Source organism: Corvus moneduloides, chromosome 2 (genome assembly GCF_009650955.1).
Source record: "Corvus moneduloides isolate bCorMon1 chromosome 2, bCorMon1.pri, whole genome shotgun sequence".
Taxonomy (NCBI): domain Eukaryota; kingdom Metazoa; phylum Chordata; class Aves; order Passeriformes; family Corvidae; genus Corvus; species Corvus moneduloides.
Window position 1 is genome coordinate 12,398,099 of NC_045477.1, and position 23,596 is coordinate 12,421,694.

Genomic DNA, 23,596 nt, shown 5'->3' on the forward strand with positions numbered 1-23,596 from the left:
TCTGTGTTGGAATGAAGAAAGCTTTGCTCCATTTTAATTTTTTGTCTGCTTTCTGTTTTGAAGATTCTTTTATACTAGAAAACAGCTTCTATCAGATTCCATAAAATATTTCATTTTCCCTAGATTAGTCTTAATAATAACATAGTTTACTAAACTAAATTGAGTGACACTTAAAGGTTAGTTCAGATATTGAGAAGGAAAGAGTTTTTCTAAAGATCGTCTACTGGTTTCCACCCCTTTAGAAATCATATGAAAAACTTGTTCAATCATACAGATATAGTCTGCAATGCTCTTTAGGGTCAGTTTCCCAGAAAAAGAGTATTTTATTCCACATTAAGAAACTTAAATCTGAATGTTCAGAATCCAAACTATGTATTGACCTCTTACTTCTTCTAATACAAACTTTTTAAAGGAATAATGCTTATTGCCCTTCATCAAGGGAGAGGTGCTTGTCTCTTCTCAACCGGTCACAAATGTTCATTCTTGTGTTTGCCACAGCCAAATATGGTGCATGTTCTCCTTGCAAAATACTTTGAAAATAATATACAGCCATTTGGATCAAGTGCACTTGAAACTTAGCTTTCAGGGGTTTTCTTGAGAGTCTGTTGTGTGCTTTTGAGTCTACTCTTTGCAGTGATTTATTTGCTGCAATTAGAAATTAGATATTTTAATGCAAAGTATATTTGAATAAGTGGGATAAATGACTTGAGTCACTTGTGTCTAAACCAGAAAAGGTGTCTGAAAAGGGTCTGAAATTTTATCCGTAAAATCATGCTAACCAAAACAAACACAAATCTTCCTTCAGCTTGGTAAAATGTCTGCCTGTCTTGTACTAGCAGTTAGATACCACAGTGGATCCACTCATGTTTTGAGGCACATACTTAGCGGAATGAAATAAACAGAATATCCCTGATTTGTGTGGAAGCTGAAGGGGTAAAGCTTGGGAAAAAAATTGAGAAAATGTCATCTTGTCACTGTGTGTGTTGGCTTCATTAGATCTTTAATGCAGAATTGTTTGTGTTGAACGTGACCTCAGTCACATCCAGCCTTCTGCTCCAAACAGCATCAACACTGAGTACTTTGCTCTTCTCTGTATCAGCTATCACCTGTCCTATTTTTCTTTGATTCTTTACTGCTCGTGTAATAGTAGAAGGTTTTCGTGTGGCACTGAAGTCCCATGCTGCTTTCAGCTTTGGTTGTGTTTTGACTTCCCTGGCAGGGGTGCTGCATGCCTGGGCAATATTTGTGTGCTCTTCCCTTGGTAGGCTGTTCTTGCTTCTTCCTCCTTCGGCCAAGCTGCTGATTAATGTGTTTATTTTGCTGGATGTTGGGATGTACTCCTTGTGTGGTTAGCAATTGCCCTTAAATACCCCCCAGTTTTCTTGAGCTCTTTTGCTTTTTAGGACTGGATCCCACAGAATTCCAGCTACTGGGTAAGTCAGTCTGCCCGTATGAAGTGCAGGGTCTGTGCTGGATTTGTCTTCCTCCTCGCAGGATTTTATACTTCACTGTATGATGGTCACTGCAGTCAGGGCTGTTGTTGATTCCATCCCCAGCAGGTTCTTAGGGTTCTTTTTTCCTTGAAAGCCATTGCAAGAAAGTATCAAATGGGGATTTATTCATTTAGTGCTGTTTTTCCCTGAAATCTTTCAGAAACCTCTTAGATTTTGTGTCATGCTGTGTTGCCCTTCTAGTAGATGTCACAGAGGTGGAAATGTCCCACTATAACTAGTCTCTGTCATTTTTAGAAACTTTCTGGAACTGCTGAAATTGTCTTCATCGGCTTTCTTACCCCAATCAGGTGATTTGTAACAAACTTTGACTGTGATGTTGTCCATAACGTCCTTTCCTTTAGTCCTGACCCACAAGCTCTTAGCAAGCCTGTTGTCTGTCCTGTAGAACAGCTTTTTGTGTTGCAGCTGCTCCTTCAGGTAGAGGTCAGGTCACCTGCTGTTCTTCCCTTCCTGGCTTTCTTGTGTCCATCCATGACAAAGTGCCAGTCACGTGAGCTTTGCACACCTCTCGCTCTGGTGTCAGTTCTGTGTGCGGGTGCTAGAGGTGGTTTCCCTTTTAACATGCTTTATCCTCACCAGGATCTCTCTTCCTCACAAGAACCTAGACCAGGTACTTCCAATGGCTCAGTCTCTATTCCCTCCCCTGACTGCAAAGTTCAGATACGATTTCCTGGTAGATCTCTCATTTACAGCGCTCGTCACCAGCTCTGATGAGGTTGTTCATAACCCGCTTCCTCGATTGGATCCCATCTCTAACTTGGCAGCCCTTGTTTCTCAGGGGTACTCGTGGTCATAAAAATTAAAGTGCTCCTTGCAGTGCCAATCCTGTAGTGAGTTCTTAACTTGAAGGACATGTCTCTACAAGCCTTTTCCCGCTTACATGAAAAGAGCAAGGAGAGTAAATGTCACCTGGGATTCTGTGTCCTTCTTTGCCCCTGGAGTTTTCTAGTCACATTTGATTTGCTCCAGGTCTCCTTTGCTAACATCAGGTAATAATTAAGTGGGAATAGAACAAAAAAGAAAAAGGCAATAGTGGTGATGATAATAAGGGTCAGAGGACCCTTGACAATCTCTGACATGTCGAATCTGGCCAAGCCTCCTTCTGCAGCATATCTGGCAGCAGATGTGTCTTCTCTGCAGAAGGGAATCTCCAATTACCTGCCCCTCCCTTGTGTTGCTAATGCTCAGTCCAAGCCCAGCTAGCTCTGACATGTATCTTAATTGAGGTGCTTGCTGCTTCTGCATGCTGATGTTGACCCAAAAGAAAGAGAAAGTGGAAAAGAGCTTTGTGTTTGCAGCCTTAGTCTAAGAAAAAGACTGTGGCACACTGGTATAATGAAAGAGAGGTGTTGGGAGATGTGCAGTAAGAAAGGAATTGAGATTTATGCAAAAGCTCTGATAATTAGAAGGTTCAGACTAATGTTTGAGTACCTCTCTTAGCAGCTAGTGTGTGCTGGAAGCTTCATGTGCAGGAATGATTGTTGAGTGTTATTCTGAGGATTGTGTGCTTTAGCTTTCATTGACATGTTTGCATGCAGTCAATGTTCATGAAAGTACTACTTGGACTTCAAAAGTGTCAAAAATTGAAACTTGAAAAATATTTTTGTGACAATCTTCTATTTTGAGCAAGGCTCTTCAGGCTTTTGGATTCTGCTTTTATTTGGCACATGGTTACTATGTCAATTTGTATGTTTGGATCAGAGAAATGAGCGCTGTAGTGGAAACTATTTCTGGCTTTTGAAGCACTTGGACTAAGCTGACAGGCAGTGATAGGCAGGACTACTGGAGTCTAGCTTCCTAGGAGTGCATCTCTGAAATGTAGTACTTCCAGCTTTTAACATAATTTTTCTTCCCAGTTGCCAGTGTCTTTTTCTCAGTGTTCTGCCATGAAACTGTGTAATGTCCACTTTGAAATTATACTCACATGAGTTGTCTGGCAATGAAGAGGCAAGAGATAGTTGAAGAATCTAATGCTTCTTAGCTCTGTCAGTACATATGAGTACTTGGGGGACTTCTGGTTGTACTGGCCTGTTATTTCTGCTTTTATATTTGTTTGAAATTGTCAAAGAGATGAGCAAGCAGCAGCTGAAGGGGGAGAGATATAAAACATTGATCCTACAAGTCCCATTTGTTTAGAAAAGTAGTCAAAAAAATCAACATGTGGATACTCATCTGTCCAGTTTGGTTTGGCCATGTTGTGTTTCAGCAGGTATCAACTGAAAATCAGAGGAGTTTATACTTTTTAGTAGTAGGGACGTGTCATAGCATCCCCAGAGTATGAATTCTATTATCCACTATCTGCTGTGAAAAGGCAGAGTGTTGCTCTTATATGAATTATTGTCCAGTTTGTGAAATTCTCAGCAGGTCCTCTTGTGGGGAGGGGGAAGCAAATGTGTGTGCTGTGGTCCTTTGTGGTGGAACTTCAGATGGCAGTGTGAGCATGACTGGAGATGCTGCCACAGAGCAGCAGCTCTGCTCCAGTGATTTACTTCCGAATGAAAGCTTTTAATTTCCCAGGTTACAGATTTGAGGCTTTTAAGGAAGTAAGTAACATAATAATGTATTTGATTATCAGTCACTTAAACTCTACTTGAGTTCACATCCCTTTTCTTTAATATAGTAACATTGCAGATGCAGAAATGCAATTTGGAGATGAACTTGAGAATATTGTATTACAGTTCCGTAATGAGGCCGTGGGGAAAATGGAAACAAGAGTATGGAAGCTGCTGAAAAAACAGTTCAGGAATTTACATTAATAATGTAAATGCTACTGTCTATTATGGAAGCATGAATGTACTCTAAATCTACCCATAAATAGAGGTGATGGGTAGTAGTAGTGTTGTCTTTGTTTATATAGAGCTGACCAAATTTAATCTATTCACTAGTCAAACAACATTTTAAAGAGGTTTAGAATGGCTAGTTTTACACTTGGAAATCTGAAAAGATCCTTTAGGAGGGAATAGGATTTATGACAAATCAACAGGTATTCATGGAGATCACTATTATTTAGGGAACCGTTGTAATTCAACCTAGAAGCAGAGAATTAACTGTTCAGATCTGTTTACTGTGGTCAAAAAAGAGGTGGTACAAACCCATTAGAGTTGCCTTTGAAAAGGTGTCCATTGTCGGTAAGAGACATTGCACATAACTCTCTTTCCTACCTCAAGTTGATTTAAGTTTTTTTGGTTGGTGTTTCTTTTTTTTCCCCTTCCCCCAGACTGAAGGCAATGTCATAAAAAGTAATACTATGAATGATAGGAAACAAAATAATCCTACCTAGTTTGTTAGTAATTAACTATTCTGAAGGCCTTTTCTTGCAGGCTGTTGTCTGGAATTTAGTATATCAAGTGATTTTTCTTTCTCAAGGATTTTTTAAAATAGCTGTTAAAGATCGCATTGTTTTGTCATCAGGAAGAGAATGCAAAGACTTGATACAGAGCAAAATTTTAGTAAAGCAGAAGGATATCTGTTGGGTCCCTTCCAACTCACCATATTCTATGATCTACTGCAGGAAGCTCCTCTACCGTGCTGGAGCTCCTCTACTATGTGGAGAAGTGCAAGTTAGAACACAAAAGCACTGTGTAAAATGATTTTAAACTTTCACCTGAGGCTGTTACTTTAGATCTGTAAAAGGTGCCAAAGCCATCTATCTTCCTCACACTGTCCATTCTCCTGGTGGCCTTGCAGTTCTCATGGCTGTGGTCACATCTGTGTGTCTGTCTAGCAACTTGCACACATAAAATGACTGAAAACCTGAGCTTGGTTTCCAAGAAGGTGGACAAAACAGTAGCTGTACCAGTGCAAAACCCATTTCCATCATGAGCAAAGGGTGTGCTTTCCACATCCTGGCTGTGATGTGCAAGCCTGCTCACTTGATACAAGGGACGCCTGTGTTTGTTGTGAAATAGGGGGAATCTTGCTTCAGGCCTTTTGAGTAGCTCTTTTTGTGTCACTATATGGATTCTTTTTCAGGGTTGAATTGAGGAAAATTTGTTGTTTGGAAGCATGTTTGCCTAGAGGCATGCGGATAAGGATTGCACAGCCTTTTTAGAGGAGTAAGACAAACAGAAAAGACAAACAAATGCAAAAATACTCATTCAGATGTTTGGAAAAGATTAATTTGTCCTCTGTGTCCCTGTAGATAGAGGAGCCCTTATAGCTCAAGGCAAAGTAACTTACTTCCAACCCAGGACTTCTCAAGAATTCTTTCTAATCTGGCAGACTTCATTACTGTTCCATACTTTCATTTTACAGTGAGGGAGTAATAATAGTAAGGTGATTATATAGTGACTTGAAAAATCTGCTGTTGGAAATGTTTAGTTTAGGTTTGTGTGGGACTTGAATTGTGCAAAAAAGAAAAAAGTATGGCTTGAAAGATGTAGCTGCGTGTTGGATGTAATTCCAAATGAGCAGCACGGGACTTCGTGCTGTGTTGGGTAACAGGATCTGCACAGGCTCTTCATCAGTCTGACTGATGGCATGATTTCTAGACAGGAAAAGTATGTCATAGAACACTTACAGTGAAAAACTGTGTGTGACTTGTTTTCAAAACATAAAAATATGTTTTTATAGGTCTAACAAGAAGCCTAACTATAACTTCAGTTGACCAGTCAATGTTTGAAAAAGCACAAGGAGAGAAAGTTACGTTGCCGTGTACTTTTGAACTCTCGGAAGAAGATGAAGGCCCACTAGATATCGAGTGGGTATTGATACCAGCAGATAATCAAAAGAGGGAGCAAATAGTAAGTAGAGACTTCTTTCTGGGCAGTGTTAATTCAGTTGTTTGAGTAGGTCAATGTATGAGTTTTGTTACTGCCTTTTTAAACTTCCACCTTTTCAGGCTGGGATGCTTGTGATCTTAAATTGCTTTGAAGCACCAGTCATATGAAATCTAGTGGAAGTTTTGAAATACCAGATTAAGGATGAAATGTCAAGATATTTTTCACTATAAACTTGCCTTCTAATGAAGAACTCCCAAATTAAATACATTTCAGTTCCAAAAAGGAAACTTTGATTTTGTTACCTGAGTTATATTCCTTATTGAAAACAAATTTAGGAGGACTTAATTTTAACTATATTGACTCTTTTAGTTATTAATGCTTTCCTGCCTTTGGAATTGTAATCAGTATTAGTAGGCAGGTTTTGCAGAATTAAGTTAGAGCAATTCTAAACAGTTTTCTTTCAGTCAGAAGTCAATTGTGACATATTGGTACTTGGTCAGGTGTTTGGTTGGAGTATTCATTATAATGCTGTGTGTGGTGATGTTTTGAAGATGGAGATATTTGGCTATGTCCTATGTCTGGGGTTAAAACTATAGAAAGAAACTTGAGTATTCAAATAGACCAAATTATTTAAAATGTTTGCCCACTAAGTGGATTTCTGAATCATATTTCTTTTTTTTTTATAGATAATTATGTATGCTGTAGACAGGGTTTATAATCATTATTATGCTTCTATGACTGGGCGAATGCAGTTTACAAATCTTGATCCCAAATCTGGTGATGGTTCATTGGATATCCTGAATTTAAAGGCAGCAGACACTGGCACATACCAGTGCAAAGTGAAGAAGGCTCCTGGAGTTCAAAGCAAAAAAATACAGTTGACTGTACTTGGTAAGATAATTTATTTTCTTAAATTTTCAGTGATGTTTTTTATGTGCTTATTCCATCCTATTTTCAATGTCTGAAATGAAAATTTCCAGTTGGGTACTGTTGTACTGAATCTGTGCCGATTATGGTCATTATCGAGGCCTTGGGAGGGATGGGTATAATCCTGTTCTAGGAGGTGAAGAGAATAATATTTCAAATAAAGAGTATTTTTAGAAGTTCTGTACCTGGCTCGTATTTCATAGAAAATCTTTCAGTGCATGGAGATGGTTTGTGGCACAAACTTCATCTTTTGCAGAATAGACTGACTGCTAGTAAGCATTTTGATTGTGGCTGTTATTAATTCAGTGATGTTTTGTTTATTAGTAAAGCCAGCAAGGACCAAATGTTCCATTGAAGGATCACAGGAGATCGGAAAAGACGTTACCTTGAAATGTGTGTCACAAGAAGGATCCCCACTTCTGTCTTATGACTGGAGGAGAGTATCTGGCACACACGAACTTCCTGCCACTTCTGTGCTGAGTACTGTCAAACTTCATTTATTACTCTGAAATACTTAAAAAGATTGCAATAGTATTTTTAGCTTATATTGACTTGTGAGCATCCCAGAGTTAGTGTTACTATAGAGTAGTCAAGATCAAATGTCACTTCTGCCCTCTGAAAAAACTGACTTTGAAATGAGCTGGAGTTGATTTTGGTTTTTAATTCATGATGGGAAATGTTTCAAGCTTCAAGTTGAGATTCTTACCATTAGGCTGCAGTATCATGCTCACCCGTACCCAAGTGTTAGGAGTTACTCCTGCTTGCTGATGTTTTTGCTTTTGTGCTCAAGTGGACAGTAGGGAATTCAAAAGTGGCTTCAGTTTGATTTAAAAGAAGCAAACATCTCCATTTTTTTTTGTAAGCTTCTGCACTTTATTAGAGTATGTAATATCTTAAAACCTAAAAATTAGCTACAAAGGAAGAACCTAATACTGTCCTTTGTTTTGAACTTAACTCCTGGTAGTGCTAGTTGATGTCTCTTAGTTCTTGTTTTGACAGTGAATGGTTGATCATTAAAGTCCTTCTCTGTACCACTGAAGACTTTAGGCTACTGTTGTTATGCCCCTTCTTTCTTCACATCCCAAATTTGACTCATGGTAACAAAAAGAGCAGTTGACAATATCGGTGCTGGACAAGAATGAGTGGGAAATTGTGCAAGAGTGACTTGTAACTTACTAAAACCATGTTAGTTTTGGGCTTGTAAATGAAGGTTTGGGGACACTGAGAGTGTTGTCAAGAATCTAGACACTACCTAACTTGTTCAGCAAGTAGAGCAAGTCAAATGCTGTGGAATACATTTCTAACAGGGTAAGACTTTTACAAGCAATAGCATTTTACAGCATGATAGAGCTTTGTTTTAATCTGGATATCTTTAATATGACATTTTAAAGTTAAGATTTCATGTATGTGCTGGATTAATAATTCTATGAAGTTGACTATGGAATTATATTTAGGCAAATGATAAACCTCTACCTTCTGTTGTTTGTAGATAAAAATACAGGGGAACTTCTTCTGAAAAATGCCTCTCGAGAGTATTCTGGTACATACAACTGTGTGGCCTCAAACAGAGTTGGCACGGATGAATGTTCTGTTGAGCTGAATGTCACCCCTCGTAAGTGTTTGCTGTGTAATAGTCACACAGTGTTCTGTGTGTTAAACCTGAACAGTCTTTTTCTCTAAACTCTTAAAAGGTTTAAAACCCCAACCCTGTTATGTAACTTGTGGGTGCCGCTTCAAGTCTTACTGTTTTAAACGCATGTGACTGAGCACTTCCCCTCTGATTCAGTGATGTATTATTGACCTGCCTCATATGAAGCATACTGGGCTTAATGTTAAAAGAAAGTTGGTCTTATAACTTTGACATTTAACAAACAGTATTGTTATTTGCCTATTCTAGCCGTAAATACAGCTGGTATAATTGCTGGAGCTATTATAGGAACCCTGCTGGGTCTCGCTGTACTGTGTTCTCTCATCTTCTGTTGCTGTAAGAAGCACAGAGAGAAGAAATATGAGAAAGAAGTACATCATGATATCAGGTAACATGTCTCTAGTTTCTGAGCAGTATTATTGGAAGATTAACTTTTAAATGTGTATTTCTGCAAATAAGTTACTTAACAGTTGAGATTTCTGTCTTAATCTGGAAATCTTATTGTAACACACTGATGGCTTGTCAGAGAACTTTTTGTGGTTTGTCTAATTTCAGTAAACATTTTAAAGGCAATGAATATTGAGGGTTTGGGGGATTTTTGTTAATTTAAAGGAAGATGTAAGGATTTTTTTGCCTACTGCATGAGAATAAAAAAAACCAAACTGAGTATTTGTTTTAAAGTAGTGGTGACTGAACTCTTGTTCTGCAACTGGTTTTTTTTTTTTGTTTTGTTTATTTTAGAGAAGATGTTCCACCTCCAAAAAGTCGCAGTTCAACAGCTCGCAGCTACATTGGCAGCAATCGTTCTTCCCTGGGCTCAATGTCTCCCTCCAACATGGAAGGATATACCAAAACTCCATATAGCCAAGTCCCAAGTGAAGACTTTGAACGTGCTCCTCCTCAGACCCCAGCCTTTGCACCTTCAAAGGTAGCTGCACCTAATTTAAGTAGAATGGGAGCTGTTCCTGTGATGATTCCAGCACAAAGCAAAGATGGGTCGATAGTATAAAATATTATTAATTTAAAAGCTGTTTTTTAAAGTGTTCATTGTAAGTATTAGAGAAAACTACTGTGTTCCACCCCTCTGGCATGAAAGTTTCCTTGAAGAGAATATACAAGTTAGTTTGAAAAGCCACCAATTCTCATATTTAATTTTAAACTTATTAGTATATGACAGTTGAACTATTTGCTAAAAGCGTTGAAGTTCGTAAAAAAATATCGGACACTGAAGGTATTTGGACCTCTGGTAGGTTGCTGAGGAGGCTCTGACACTGTCAGCTAATGTGCAGTTCTGAATGTGTAACAGTGAGACACAAGTGGGAAGTAACAAAAGCATTTCATGTGTAGACCATGAGGTTTCTCAGAGGTCCTGAGACTTTATTCTCAGTTGTGGAATAACAGAAATATTTTAACTTGGCCACTGTCTGGTATAGTTGCAGGGGCTGAAATACCAAGGATGACTTTGGATTCTGTTCAAATTGAATATTTATGTGGTTCTTTAACCTGGTAATGTTTGTTTGGAGTACTTGAGCTCTTATTTCAGGGGCAGACAGTTACTTGATTGGTTCAATTAATTTAATTAATCTGTTCTGAATTTAAAATGGCAGTGAGTGGAAGTGTGACAGGAGACCTGGCAAGTTCTTTGAAACACAAATTTTTCTACAATAACTAGCTCTGGTCCTGTCATATAACAATACTTATGTTATCTGATGCAAGAGGTCCTATCAGGTTGTTGGTAGTGCTATCTAAGCTCTAAAATCTACAGATCAACTGTTAATATCACAGTAAGAATTAATTAATGTATCTTTATACAGGTCTTTAAGTTAATTGTACCTTGCCTTTTCCAATGCCTAGTTAGATACTAAGACAGTGCTCTTAGGTTTTTTTCCAAAGCAATTTCCTAGAAGCTCCATAGGGATTTAATGAAACCTGTTAAGTAACTGGTATTTGATGTCTGTCCTCTTGCTCTAACCACTGTGGAAACAACTTTTTCCATATGTACCTAAGCAGTAGTCAGCCCTTGTTCAAGATGCTAATGTCTGGCTGTATGAATTTGCAAGGAGTTCAAAGCTCACTTTTCCTTGCCTCTTCAACAGCCCTGAATATTCTGAACCAATCTTCAGACTGTAGAGGCAAGAGTTCCATGTAGCTGAGAGGCAATAATTATCCAGAATTGTTGATACAAATTTCATGTTGCAAGATTAAAAACACTTCTTCCCAATTTTGCATACTTAAAGCAATACAGGAGAAACACAACAATTCCTTGTCTTACTTTCACATGTATTTAAAGACTTCTTATAGCTTCTGATGACTGTTGTTATATACCTGCAAAAGCTCCATTTAAAACTCAGTACAGTTTGCATCTGTGAATTTTTTCTTTCTTCCTGTTTCCTACCTTCTTTGTCTTGTGCTGGGGAGCAGGTGGGGGAGAGTTTTTTCAGCTTGCTCTAGCTAGAGATGTTGAACTGCAAGGTATTTTGGAAAACTGTAAAAGCATTATAGTGTGTGCACTGATGTTAATGAAGGAAATATCTGAATAGCCTGTTGAAAGATGTTAGGATTATTTGTGTGTAGCAACAGTGTGAGAAAACAACATTCCCCCAGACTTCTAGGTTTAGTATCTGCTTTTTTGTAGCTGCTTATAGATATGTGATGAATTCTTTTGCTTACTACTAAATGTTTGTCCTATCTGTAAATAGGTGCACAATTTTTGGCTGGCACTATTAATATAAAGAAATTCTCCTGCCCATGGCAGTGGTTGGCACAAGGTCATCTTTAAGCTCCTTACAACCCAAACAATTTCACGGTTTTAACATACCCTTCATACTGAATTTAGAAACTTGAATGGCTATTAAGTAATATAGAGTTAGTTTTACACATCTGGGACTTTTTTAGATTGTAAACTGATACTGTTAGAGATCAGATTTTTTATCTTTCATGTGTGCCTTGTCAATAAACTTTGCCTGATTGTAACTTCAGTTTTTATGAAATTTCTGGTGCCTAAACATACTGTATGAACAGGTGCTTAGATGATGGTACAGTTCTTAAAACATGACACTGTGATCTGATTTCTTGATTCTTATGTACTATTTATACCTCTTCATGCCTATTTTTGGATGTGAACTTCAGTGTCTCTCTCTCTGTATTGTTCTGTATTTCAAAACGTCACTTACTCCTTCAATTGCTAATTATGATTTGAGTGTTTGTGTTCCTGAAAACTCTTCAGTTGTTGTACCAATGAGAGGGATGATTGACTTTTATTTATGTGGTAAAGAATAGGTTTATTAAATGTGCCAAACATAGCTTCTGAAGAACTATAGATGAGGAGACATCTTTTTGCATCCAATTATTGTGATAGAAGAGACTTCCAAGATGTTAATCATACACTGATTGTTTACCTTGAAACTAAGGCCTTCCTTGATGAAAAGGGTATAGTTACTATAAATACAAGTTGAGTGCAAGACTAAACTGAATCACAGACTGAGAGAGAGCTATAAACCTAAGGAACAAGGCAGCAAACCTACTAAATTTAGTTCTAAGCCATCTGTGGACCTATGTGTATTTTGGTGGTTTGGGGTTTTTTTAAATTAATTTTTTGTTTGTTTGTTTTGGTTTGTTTTTGGTTTGGCCTGAGACCCTGTAACTTACAGTCAGGTAAGCCCTAGGACACAAACCCAGAGACCTGTCTCAGTAAAGCACGCAGAGCGGAGTTTACACATGCTTGATGCTCTGTCAGCTTGTGCAAAATAATAAATGGACAGAAGGACAGCCTGATGTGCCCTCAGAGCCTGGCTGTTAGGCTTAGCAGCCTTGACAGTGTCTGTCTATTTATGTAATTGCATGGAAAAATGAAAGAAATGGAATCTGACACAGTCCTTATCTGAAATATAGAACCTCTGACTTGGGGTAAACTCTGCCTCAAGTTGCTATCATCATGCCTTTTTGGGTGGATGCAACACTACTATGAAAACATAATACTGCTACTATAAATTATAAATTGTTTCTTTTGTCACTAGATTGTTCACTTACACTGGATTATGATTCTCAAAAGCAACTACTGTATTTAACAATAATTTCTAGGTGTATGGGAGATGAACTGGTTAAACATGTGAGGTGTCCGATGTGGCAGAGAGCTCTGCTGACAGAACACTTTTAGGAAGTAATGGCAGCTGATATACCATTTAGGAGGTGGCATTTTTAATGTCTCATTTTATTAAAAAAAGGGGGAGGGAAGGGGAGGGAGTACCATTGTGTAAATACTATAAGTGAGCTCAAGAAACCTCTAGTTAATGTCATGACTGTAAACTTGCCTGTTGAGGACTACTATATATAGAAAGAAACCCCATAATTTTAGCATGGTGTGAATAAAGTGTTAGATTTGTAATACTGTAGAGGTTATGTAACACTTGTCCATACATTACAAGAAGTTTTCATCAACTTTCTGCAGTGGATATTTAAAGATACTTGTGTGAAACTTCCTTCCCTAAAAACGAATACTTCTTCCAAAACTGTGCGGTGCACAAAAATGCCTTGTTGGAGGGGTAAAACATGACTTTTGAAAGAAATGTACAACGCATACATCTTTCTCAGCTCTTGATAGTCTCATTCATATTAGATGTATGCTTCCTGTTTAATAGTGCAAGTAAGACTTCTGAATTGCAAGTTTTTCTGTAATGCTGAATATTGTATATTACTGGTTTCCATGACAAGCTTTTAGTTTTGTTCTGAGCAGTGTATATATTCTGGGTCACTCTAGGTCTTTGTTCCAGTCTAAAGATATTATGCTATTTGTGTCACTTAAACCTTGTTTTATACACTTGATAGGTGCTTTTTGGGGTCCTTTGTTTAATAGTCCCCTAGCATTGAGGCATAGCTCAGCTGAAAGCGGAGCAATAACTTTCTGGGATCCAAAATGTTACAATGTTACATTACACTTCTCATGCACAAAGCATGGACTTTGAACATTGGTATGAATTTCAGTATGAGGTTTTATATTCACACTTTTGGGGGAATGGTATTTTAAAATACAGGTATTGTGAGTGAATTTGTAAAAAAACAAAATCTAAAATTCTGAACTGCTGTAGTTCCATGACAGACTTGTGTACTTTTTGAAATAAAACTGTTGGAGAAAACAGTAGTCTGTCTTTATTTTAAAGCAGCACTTGTGTATGGCATCAGCTTTCTCTCTATGTAATTGGAAGTGAACTAATAAATATGGCTGTGTATACCATGGTGGCATGAATAATTTTATTTGTTGCTCTTTTCCCCCCTTCCAAGGCAAGTAAAACTTTAGGTATTTTAAAATATGCACTTTTAGATGGGATTTTTAATTGTGGCTATCAATAGTTATTCTGAAACATACAGATGGAAAGGAACTTTAGATTGAATTTCATCCCTCTTTATTTTAGGTAGAACCAAAAATTCCTGTAACTGAGTAATCTTTGTCTTTAAAGTTCAAACAAGCAGGGTGACAGCACTCAAAGCATGTTGATAAAATGCTCAGGTTTTTTGTGTTTAATGTGTTAATATGCATCTTTTTAAATTTCAGTGAAGTTGACTCAGAATACTCTGCACCACTTGACCTTGCAAACAAACTGATTATGGTCCTTGTTTTACCTGAGATTAATGTGATTTCTCCAGTGTCATCTCGGGTGTATATCCAAAGTCTGGCATGGGCTCCATTTGCATTAATGGCATGTATTAACTTCATATTGTTGGAGGCATAATTACATTTGCTCATAATGTACACATGTTCATATGTTACAATGCATGCCTATGTTCATATAATAGTGTGTTCTGGGCCAGACCACACAATACATGTGTGCACAAGCATGTGAAGTTAAATGGAGTACTGGTGAATAAACCTCTAGGATTTTTTTTTTATTTCAAATTAAGGCTCATGCTTAAATACAAAAGGAAACCTAATAAAAGTGGAAGTTCAGATTTGTCTCTATTTATAGAGTTCTAAGAAACCTTTCTTTTACACTCTTTTTAACATTCATGTCAAGACTTGGGAAAGGGTGGAAGTATTGAATTTAGGGTGGCAGTTTTGTCACAGATGGCTCTTGCATGCTTCAGCTGCTCCTCAGGTCTTTTAGTTGGAGGATAGGTGACAGTGAACCAGAAGTTGAGTACCTCCAGCTTGTCTGTGGAATTCCAGCAAGGCATCTAGAACTTTCCTGAGTGTCCTGACAGAACAGAGGGCACTCAGCACCTGGTAGGTCTACAGAACCTCTGTGGTCCTTTATATGTGTATTAGGCAATGCCTTGGATAAAATTTCATAAAAGGTCTGGCTGGCTGTTTGTTTGTTTCTCTGAACATCTTGGCTGTGTCTTTGAGCTTAAAATTTGTTTCCCTGATGGAGCAGCTTGAGTTCTTTCAAAGCTCTGTGGTAATACTGATAGGCAATTAATTGCTAGGCTCTTTTAAAAAGCAGGTAAAGACAGCAACTTAGCCTTGTTTCCTTGCTTCTGTTAAATTCATAAAGCAGAATAGTTTGTAAAGAAAATAGCTGATTAAGTAGCAGAAGTAAGAGTAGGACGAAACAAAACTATGAATGTTGCCTACCTTTCCAAATCTCAGCTTATTCTAAAAGTACCTTTCGCTTGTGTATGACCGTAGGTGATTGCTCAATACATGAAGACTTGCATCTAAATATAAAAATAATGTGTATACTTGAGTTATGATGATTCTGTTGCTTTTCTTAATTTGCTTTAGGCTTTTTGCAGAATGGTGCAGGCACAGCTACCAGGAGAAGAGAATGAACCTTTAATTTTATAAAATAACCACTCTGGCAGAAAACTGGCCTGGAGGATTGTGTTGTCCCTGCTTCTGACTTCCATTCAAAGTCAAGTTTCTGGAAATAGGGAGCCTTTAAGTATCCTTTGATTTTCCTATAGTTGGAAATCAAAGTTAGTGTCACTCTTGTAAGCTGGTATTTTGAAGACTTCAGCTTTCAGCTGTTGAAGCACTGGTCAGGTTGCTTTGGATATGCAAAGTCAGTAGCATTTAGTGGCAGCAGCCGCTATTTGGGTCCTCATTTTTAGTGACATTTCTTTTTGTCCATGCTGTCTAGAGAAATAGATGAAGGACAATTGTATCATATTATTTGGGGAACAAAGCAGTGCAATTCATACAGGAACCCTGCATGATGCCAGGGTTGATGGATGGAGGGAGGGGAGCATCTTTGTAAGGAAGTCGAGCTTGTTGGTTACACAACATGATTATATAACAGTTTTAAAAAGTGGCAATATTAGAAGAGACATTAACATCTGAAAGCACATCATTTTATCTTTGGTAATCTAATTTTTTCTTGAGGGAAAAACCTCTGGAGGCAGTGTGTCCACTGGGAAGTGCAGGGAGCTGTGTGATGCCTTGACAGTTGTCCCACTTCCAGGGCTGGCTGCTGTGGCTCTGGGAGCTGCAGGCAGGGCAGAAGTTGAGTGCTGTACCTGGAGGGTATTGTACTCTCTTTCCTAGAGAATTTTTCCTAATTGCAAAGCAGGGAGAGGAAAGCAGTGAGTCTGATCTGTTTCTGGGGAGTTTTGTTTCAGGAATGTGGACTCTGGAAGCATGCATGAACTTTCCAACTTCTTGAAGCCTTTTCCAGCTCTGGTCTCCAGCAACATCTGGCTTAGGGGTTTTCAGAGTCTGCAGAACTTTTTTGCATTTAGAGTTGCTTTTGTAGCCAGCATACCTCGCTGCTTAAATTGCAGAGCCTTGTACTGTGCCTACCATCCATAATTTCTGCATGTGCTGGCTTTGGTTATATTACTAACAGTACTGTATAAAGAAGCAGAAGAAAGTGTAGATTCTCCTGAACACCCCAGACAGGGCAAATGGTGACAGCTCAGCTTTTTGGTGGTCTGGGTGCAAACATCTCCAGGGGTGTGGTGGTTACTTGGGTTAGAATTTGCTATGAAGAAATACTGAATCAGATGGTAAAGAGCTATAAAAGTAATTTAGTACCATTAGTAAATAGTTTCCAATTATGCCAAGTTCTGTGTGAGTAGGAAAGCAGCTTGAGCTTTTGTTTCTTGTGGCCAGTACAAGTGAAGTAACACCTCTTTATAGCTTGTTACTTGTCCTGCTCAGCGATTTGTAATTGAAACTATTATCCCATCCAGGGATCTGAATCTCACTATTTCGTGCCACTTGGTAATATTTTACCTGTGAAACATCAGTGGGGATTAGTCAGATTTCAAGGAAGTTAAAGTGTGCAGCGGAGCATTTGTTCCAGATATTTAAGGGCTCTGATTGCAGCCCCAGCCACTCACAGATGACTCCTCAGGCAGCTGAGTGGGTCGTGTTTCAAAGAAACTATTTGCTGAAGTCAAAACACTCGTGCTATGCCTTACTTAGCTGTAGGAGATCAAGATAAAATTAATTTAAGATTTCTGTTTCCCAGTACAATAGCTCAGGTGGGAGGGAAGCCGATACCTTAGACCAGGAATAAAGGCAACCGGTGGGAATACATAAGACTACTGAATTGTTTTGACTGCTAAAGAAGATGCCAATTCTGGGGCACAGCTGGTGGTTTGTGAAACATGTCAAAAAGCTTATGTTGTGGCTGCTAGCACTGCACTTCTTCTCCAGATAAATAAAATGTCCTTCCATGTCACTTCCAATCCTGTAACTGTCAAGACCAGAAACAGTTCATCTCAGCTGTAAAATACAAAATAAAGCTTGCAATTAGTTTATTTTCACATATACTTCCCTCTTGTTGGTACATGAGAAAAATTCAGAGTTACTGAAAGGACACAGCTTGAAATGAACTGTTTGATCTTGCCCTGGTTTCATCCTTGTAGTCTGTAACTCAAAATGAAGTTGCTTAGGCAATGCAATATCTTTTGCTTTGGACTTGAGTTGTGGTTTGGATGACCTCTTTAGGTAGTATATTTAATTTAATGACCTTGTATCCCTATTTAAGATGGGAAAACTCACTGTGTTTAAAATATGGAACTTCAAAAAACAAAACAATGCTGTGGATTCCCATGCTGTCTCCAGCCCACTTGGAAAAAAATGATGACTAAATATGAGTGCTTTGTATGGAAACCGAGTAATAAATGTTGTTTGGGAATTATGAGTGTCCCCCACAGCTGATGCTTTCTCAGCCTCTGTCCCTATCTCGCCGTGCCCAAATGTGACCGACCGTACAGTGCCCTGCAGTGACTTGCTAAGAGTGTTTTCCAGCAGAAAGCTGAGGAACCTTCTAAGGTGCCGGGTGGTTATTTCCTTATTCTTTACTCAGGAAAATAATTGAGTTAATAATTGAGTTAATAATCAGTTAAACCTTTTTTTATTTAATAAGTTCTAATAAAAAGCTCTAGAAATGTACAGTTGAGTTATGAATGTAGTTTTTGATAGGTTTTAGCAGTTGTGATGAGAAACACTGTATTTATATCATCTGTGCACACACTGGTGCTAGGATTGAAGTCGTACTTCTACATCCCTTTTATTTACCAAAAAAATAGGTGTCACTATTGCCCAATTGCCTAGTATGGACCAGAGCTTAGAGCTACTCATTAAAATGTTAATATTCTTCAGACTGAAGTTAAGGTCACCAATGATGGTTCTTCATGTGCAGCTCATTTAGGGAAAAAAAATCCTCAGCTCGATCATCAGTGTGTCTGTTGGTTTTCATTTAGTAGCAACACAATGAAAATTGTGATTCTTGTGCAGATAACCTACAGCTCTGATCTTGCTAGACTTGCATACTTGAAAGGCATCAAAGTTCTAAACACCAATTCTGTGGTTTTGAAATCAAGGTTATGTTGCTACTTTGAAGTATTTTACATGTATAACTTTAAGTATGATCTATGCACATCTCAAGTGGGTGGGCAGGCAGGAATCTCAACCAACTCACTAAAATCCATTATTCCTAGATGAAAGGACTGGAAGGAGGGTTAGAGCCTTTATGCTCAACAGTCCCTTTTGTTGCCTATTAGAAATTAGCATAATTTCCCTGCCCCTGGTGTTACCTGAGCAAGCTGGGATTTCAACTGACAGTGAAAATTGTGTCGTTACGTTATACATGTGAATTTAATTCTGACAACATCTCATGTCTATGCCAACCATATGAGCTGGTTCATTAGCTGCTGGCTTTGTGGTTTGTACATGGGGGGAGAATTGCTGGACGTGCAAGGAGGGTGAGGACATCCTTAATGCATGACAAGGCTGGCAGAAGCTCACTCACCAGCAATAAAAACAATAACAAAAGAATCCCAAGGCAGAGGACTCTGATTAAAGACATGGAGAATTAGGGTAGATGTCCTGGCTCTGTCATGACTTAGTTGCGTGGTGGGTTTTTTTTATTTTTTATTTTCTATTGACATTGACATTTCCTTCTCATTCATCATCTCTTATAGCTGTTAGAATGGAGTGTTCTGTTGACTCTTCATGACTTTTGGAGCTAGAGTTTCCAATTGCACTGTCATTTGTTTTTAAAGCTATCCTTGGCAAATCTTTTCAGTCTTCACCAGTGCCCCTCTAGTACTTTTTTCCATTTCTTTCATAATCTTAGGAAATTTTGAAATACGTTTATTTAAAGATAGTTATCTTGATGAGACCATCTGCTACATCCTGTTTTTTAATTCTGTCCTGACAGCAGTCACTCTTCCAGTACTTCTGGTGATCCTTGAGTATTTCAGGTTGTAGGAAAAATAATAGTAGAGCAGATCCCATTAGGGAGCTTCTTGAGGGTGAAAGATCCCCCAAAGCCCATTGCCAATGCGAGGGGAAGTGTCCTCATCGCTCCACTGGGTCACTTGATACTCCCTCACCACCCTTTCCCTCCTGCTCACTGCAGGTGTCTTTAAAGGTATTCTCAGAGTGAGATAATGGAAATACAGACTCCAGATGTGTTGAGTGTTTCCTTCACCATTACTGACCTTGGAGGTGTCTAACCCTGTGTGTGACAGTCTGAGCTATAACCAGAAAGGTGGAAAGCTCCTTCTTGGCATCACTGGCCCTGTCAGTAACAGATTATCTGCGCCTGGTGTTTTGTACACTTTCCCTCTGCCTACAGCTTCCCACTTACGTTGGTGCCTGACCTTCCTCTTTCTATCACATGCTGCCTTTTTATTCCTGACAGGGGTATGGATTTCATTACTGGAGCAGGACAGAGTTTTAGGCAGATTTCTCCTTTTTTCTGCTTGTGGTATGTTGCTTTTGATCACGCTTTTGTGGAGGGTCATTCTTTTTACTGTCACTTTCTATCATCTTTCTTTGTTCCTAATCAGTTTTACTCGCCTCTGCTTTAGGCATTAGGCACTTTAAACTACATTTCATACAGTGTATTTCAGACTGGCCCCTAGTTTTCCAGCTTAAACTTAATAGGGTTATGATTGCAAGCACCTGGGCAGACAGTAGTTTCTTATTAACTGATAGTTTTCCTTGCACGATCCAAAGGACTTACCACATCTTGTTTATAAGTTACAGCACTGAGGGGTGGATGTTTTATTTTTTCTTTTTTATTATTTATTTTTTCTTTATTATAGCTGCATGAACAGCTTCTAGCTGCATGCTAAGGTTCACTTGCCAGACTGCATTTTTCATTATTTTAATACTTTTTTTTTTTATTGCTAGAGATGTACTTGGATGAGAAGGAAAGAAAAAGAAAATCAAGATGGAAAGTATCAGGGCAGTGCAGGCAAGGGAGAAGAGATTGTGTTATATTTGTTCTGTTTTGCCTTTCTAGCTCATTTAAGTATCAGATTTTAAAAAACATTTGCTTTTCCAAACAATTGGGGTATCAAGAGCTCTCCCCCCATCCTAGCTCATCTCTGTATGCCACATAGCAAAATTTTCTCCATAAGCAGGCTATGCTAATTGTGTCTTGGCTCACTCGTGAAATGGAGCAAAGAGGGTGTGCTTGATGGAGAGATGTCATTACATGAACCCCCACTTGCACTCCTTCCGTATCCCTGAGAAAAGCTGGATTTATAAATGTTTTGGAGTGCAAGAGCACTGTTTCTTCAGGCTCTTCCAGTAGAATGGGATAGGATGAACTGTGTGGGGGGCAGCCTAAACTTTAGAAGGTGTATGGTTGCTAATTATTAACTTGAGAACTATTAATGCAAGAGGTGGGAAATAGGAGTGCTGTTCAATCCATGGTGAAAAGACAGGAATACAGAAAGGACGCTTCTGGCCTCAGTGCTCAGTCCCAGTTAATGCACCTCTTAATATTGCCCACAAGAATAATTATGTGAACAATAGCCAGAATGAAGTTGTACTGCAGGTTCTCATGCCAGGTAACAGCTTGAAATAGAAAGAAGCCAAAGGTCATGATTTCATGCCAAGCAGAACTTAATGCTGATTTGAGTTACACTTCCAAGCAAAGTTTAGGGAAGGCACTCGGTTCCTTTTGCTGTTACGTGCAACTGGAGGATTCCATTTGATGTGTAATTCTAATTGCAGTGTGACAGTGTGCAAGGAAGAAAGTGAGATGTTGCAGAAATAGCCTGAGTCAGTTGTTTTAATTACTGGTCTTACGGAGCAACTACTGTGGCATTGAGGCACGTCTTAAAAATCTGTGAGGATGGGTGTAATTATGCAAAGGCCTGTAACAAGCTGAAATTAGGAAATAAAATGAGATGTTTCCAGTAAACACAATACATCCATATACATTTGTGGATTATTAGCTAGGAAGAGTTGTTTTCTGGTGTATTTTTGCAGAATTAATAAACACTGTCAGCAGTGTTTAGGTACAGGCAGCATGTCAAAAGTGCGTTTTGTAACATGGAGTTGTGGCAAAAATGCTGAGTTATCATTTTTCTAACCATACCAGTCTAGAATATGAAGTCAAAGAATACAGAGCTGATAGGAACTGTAACTGGAACAAAGAATCATTTTTTATTATCTTTTTACAAAACATCCCCAGATAAGTCAGTAACAATAGTCAAGGAACTGGAACTGACTTCTAAGGAAATGGTGAAATGAGCAAGTGTGCAGGTTGGGATGAGGCACTTTGAGAAAACTGAGTGTTCATAGCAGTAAGCAGCAAAACTGTGTGGTTCTTTGACAATCCAAGTTACTGGTATGAAACTTAGGAAAGAGTGGATTTTGACAGGTACTTTAAAAGTGCAATGCAGTAGGTATGCACTGGGAAACTCATGAGATACCGGAAAATTCCTGTCAAGTTAAACTTACAGTTATTTATAGACAACTGATAAATGAAGTTTCAATTTGCTGTACCACTGCATCTCTTTGCTGTCAGACACTGGTATAAACCCTAATCCGAATGACCACAAGTTGGATGATGATCTGAATAGTGCATTTAATTACTGTATATTACAGTATCTAGCCTCCTCTTCATATAGATTAATGATATTCTTTCTTTTTGTAGTATGACATCGCACACAAGATTGGTGACATAACAGTGGTATAAACATGAAGAAACAGGCATCAGTTTTTGCATGACTTTCCAGTATGGTGAAACTGAAGTACATTATGAAATGAAGTGCTGGTTGTTTTTTTTTACTTGATCTCACTTTAGATTCAAGATTTTTAAGTAGGCTGTATTCAGTTTTGTAAGTACCAAATTTTTTCTTTTTCATATTTTTAATGCAAAGTTTACAAAGCCACTCCTGATGTTTTTCTTACTACTTTTGTGTTTTGAAAAGCGTGCACCATCACTCCTCTCTGCTTCCCACACCCACTTCCTGGAGATGCAAAAAATTGTGAAGTTAACAAAATCAACTCAGGTAGCAGAAATATAGCCTTAAGCAGCAGGGTGTTAAAGAGATTGTAATCTGAAATAGAGTAGTTTTGGGTTTTCCTAGCTTTCTGGTCTGCTGATTTCATAGGAAGTGTGTCATCTATTGAATGCTGTACTGATACCCATGAGGGTTTACAAACTGTGTGCAAAATGCATTGTGTTTTGAGATTGTATATATTTTATAGCACTAAATAAAATATACTTGAATGTTACAGTTAACACATGCTTCAGCAAAATCTGTTAATGCAGGTGGTGTGGTAATCCATGTCTGGGCACTTCCTTATTCCCTGCTCCACAATTTACCATGCAGGAGTCCAGAGGGAAGAAGAATGTCATCTTTAAACCAGGCTGGTTACAGGGTCCCCATTGCCTCCTGTAGTGTGGAGACTTTGGATATTGATTTCCTAATGAAAATATTAATCTACTTAACCATGTAAGAATGAGACTACTGTAATCTGATCTAATGGACTGGAATTTACTAAATTAATTTTTGGAGCCTGGTACCCTGCTGATACTTCGGCATTTTTGGTAAGTCGTTACCTGTCACAGTCCACGTAAATCAGAGCACACTGAAGGACACACGGAATTTAAGCAGTAGCAGTGAGCATATGCAGACTCAAACCTGTCTTTAACTACATCCATCTGTGCTCTTGAGAAATACTGGTGCTGGTTTCTAACTATTGTAAATACGTAGATATTAATTTAAACCTTAATCTAGGGGCATGTGTTATGCTGTGGTCTGAAGGCAACCACATAATCCATTGTGAAACTGGTGGTTATAATGTTGAAAAGTTATTAAATTATTTCTGCTTCTGTTTTTGAGAGGAGCACAGCTAATTCTAGAAAAAAACTCAGATACTATCAAGCAAAAGTTCCATTTAAGTGGTTTTGTCACTGCACACGAATAGTTGAGTAAAACCATCTAAGGAAATAGGAATAACTTCCTCAGAAAAATGGAAGCATGGAGGGTTTCTAACTATCACAGGTTCAAGTAGCCAATTAAAAAAAAAATTGTTCCAAATCTAAGTTCAATGTTGTAATTACAGAAAAGATACTTTGCCTTTAAGA

At 38.3% G+C, this 23,596-nt stretch overlaps 1 protein-coding gene across 2 annotated transcripts in view; it reads left to right on the plus strand.

The window, feature by feature from the left end:
- CXADR (CXADR Ig-like cell adhesion molecule) overlaps positions 1 to 22,747 on the plus strand; it is a 32,938-nt gene extending 10,191 nt beyond the window's left edge. The window contains exons 2-8 of one of the 2 annotated variants that reach the window (XM_032097330.1): positions 6,087 to 6,256; positions 6,922 to 7,126; positions 7,487 to 7,642; positions 8,652 to 8,774; positions 9,060 to 9,198; positions 9,552 to 9,738; positions 22,157 to 22,747. In XM_032097330.1, the coding sequence (XP_031953221.1) occupies positions 6,087 to 6,256; positions 6,922 to 7,126; positions 7,487 to 7,642; positions 8,652 to 8,774; positions 9,060 to 9,198; positions 9,552 to 9,738; positions 22,157 to 22,198 (1,022 nt within the window). In that variant the 3' untranslated portion in view covers positions 22,199 to 22,747. Of the gene's footprint in view, positions 1 to 6,086; positions 6,257 to 6,921; positions 7,127 to 7,486; positions 7,643 to 8,651; positions 8,775 to 9,059; positions 9,199 to 9,551; positions 14,041 to 22,156 lie in introns of those variants that run through there. The other variant, XM_032097319.1, reaches the window with a different exon arrangement.
- Positions 22,748 to 23,596: the final 849 nt, after the last annotated feature.